Consider the following 911-nt stretch of genomic DNA (forward strand, 5'->3'; position numbering starts at 1 on the left):
CACTACAGCAAGAACAGTATGGTTCTCCCTTTAACTTACTTCACTAGATCAGGATAGATCTCCTTATCCCAAGGACTAAACAGGGAGGACGACACGTAAATGCGCTTTCCATCCAAACTGAGTTGAAACATTTGGCTGGATCCCGTGAACCGACGGCCTTTGATAATCACAGGGTCTGGTTGTTTCTGAAATCAGAAACCAGATTTTGTTAGGACCAGCTATTTACACACGGCGCTGAACGTGTTAACTTCAGCTGTTTATACTTATACCTACTTCTCTCTTCGCTTTCGGTACGATAAGACCTTTTAGCTTAGCACTTGGAGTTCCTTCTCGGATGGTTAGGGTTAGCTGTTCTTGTCCCTGTGAATGGTCTCATAAAATCGAAAAACTCCGCTTTTGGTTGTTGAGAAAGCAGCGAAAATAATCTGCCTCGGAGTCGGAGTGGGCTTTTGACCTTAGACGTGTATGACCTTAGACCAGCCCCACTCACTATCAGGTAGACCTGATGATACATACACCTGATCAGGTCTACCTGATAGCTGATAGTGTGTGTGGTCATTAGGTGTCGGGAATACCTGATAGTGAGTGGCTGGCCTTACAAACCTACACACATTTATTAACCCTTTTCAACATAGCAAAAATAATTAACCCTTTACACACTCACGTCCAGTTCCGGATCATCAATAACAGTGACTCCGGAGTCGCTCTGTATTTTACCACCGAGGAATATTTGTCCGACCAATACAGGGTGGGCCGTATCTCTGATATCATACTGACGGATATCACCGTGCATCCAGTTACTAGTGTACAGATAGCGGTCATCCAGAGATATCAGGATGTCTGTCACCATCGCTGTGGAACGTGGGACGCCAGAAAAAAAATGTCTTGTTATTAGTTGTGGGTTTGGGAAG

The 911-nt window shown here is 44.7% G+C and overlaps 1 protein-coding gene across 1 annotated transcript; it reads right to left on the reverse strand.

Annotated features, from left to right (window-relative positions):
* Window positions 1-19: 19 nt before the first annotated feature.
* On the reverse strand, window positions 20-855 carry LOC103523842 (methanethiol oxidase-like). The gene is made up of 2 exons (XM_008488855.2): window positions 665-855; window positions 20-185 (listed from the first exon to the last, which is right to left on the reverse strand). The coding sequence occupies exons 1-2, from the start codon at window positions 848-850 to the stop codon at window positions 36-38; spliced, it is 336 nt and encodes a 111-aa protein (XP_008487077.1). The 5' UTR covers window positions 851-855; the 3' UTR covers window positions 20-35.
* Window positions 856-911: the final 56 nt, after the last annotated feature.

The sequence above is a fragment of the Diaphorina citri genome, unplaced genomic scaffold (genome assembly GCF_000475195.1).
Source record: "Diaphorina citri unplaced genomic scaffold, Diaci psyllid genome assembly version 1.1 scaffold45950, whole genome shotgun sequence".
Taxonomy (NCBI): domain Eukaryota; kingdom Metazoa; phylum Arthropoda; class Insecta; order Hemiptera; family Psyllidae; genus Diaphorina; species Diaphorina citri.

Excerpts from the sequence above, each read along its gene's own strand:
- LOC103523842 (XM_008488855.2), bottom strand. The coding sequence starts at position 850 with ATGGTGACAGACATCCTGATATCTCTGGATGACCGCTATCTGTACACT. Across the intron at positions 186-664 it reads TTGATGATCCGGAACTGGAC|AAACAACCAGACCCTGTGAT; the intron begins GTGAGTGTGTAA and ends TTCTGATTTCAG.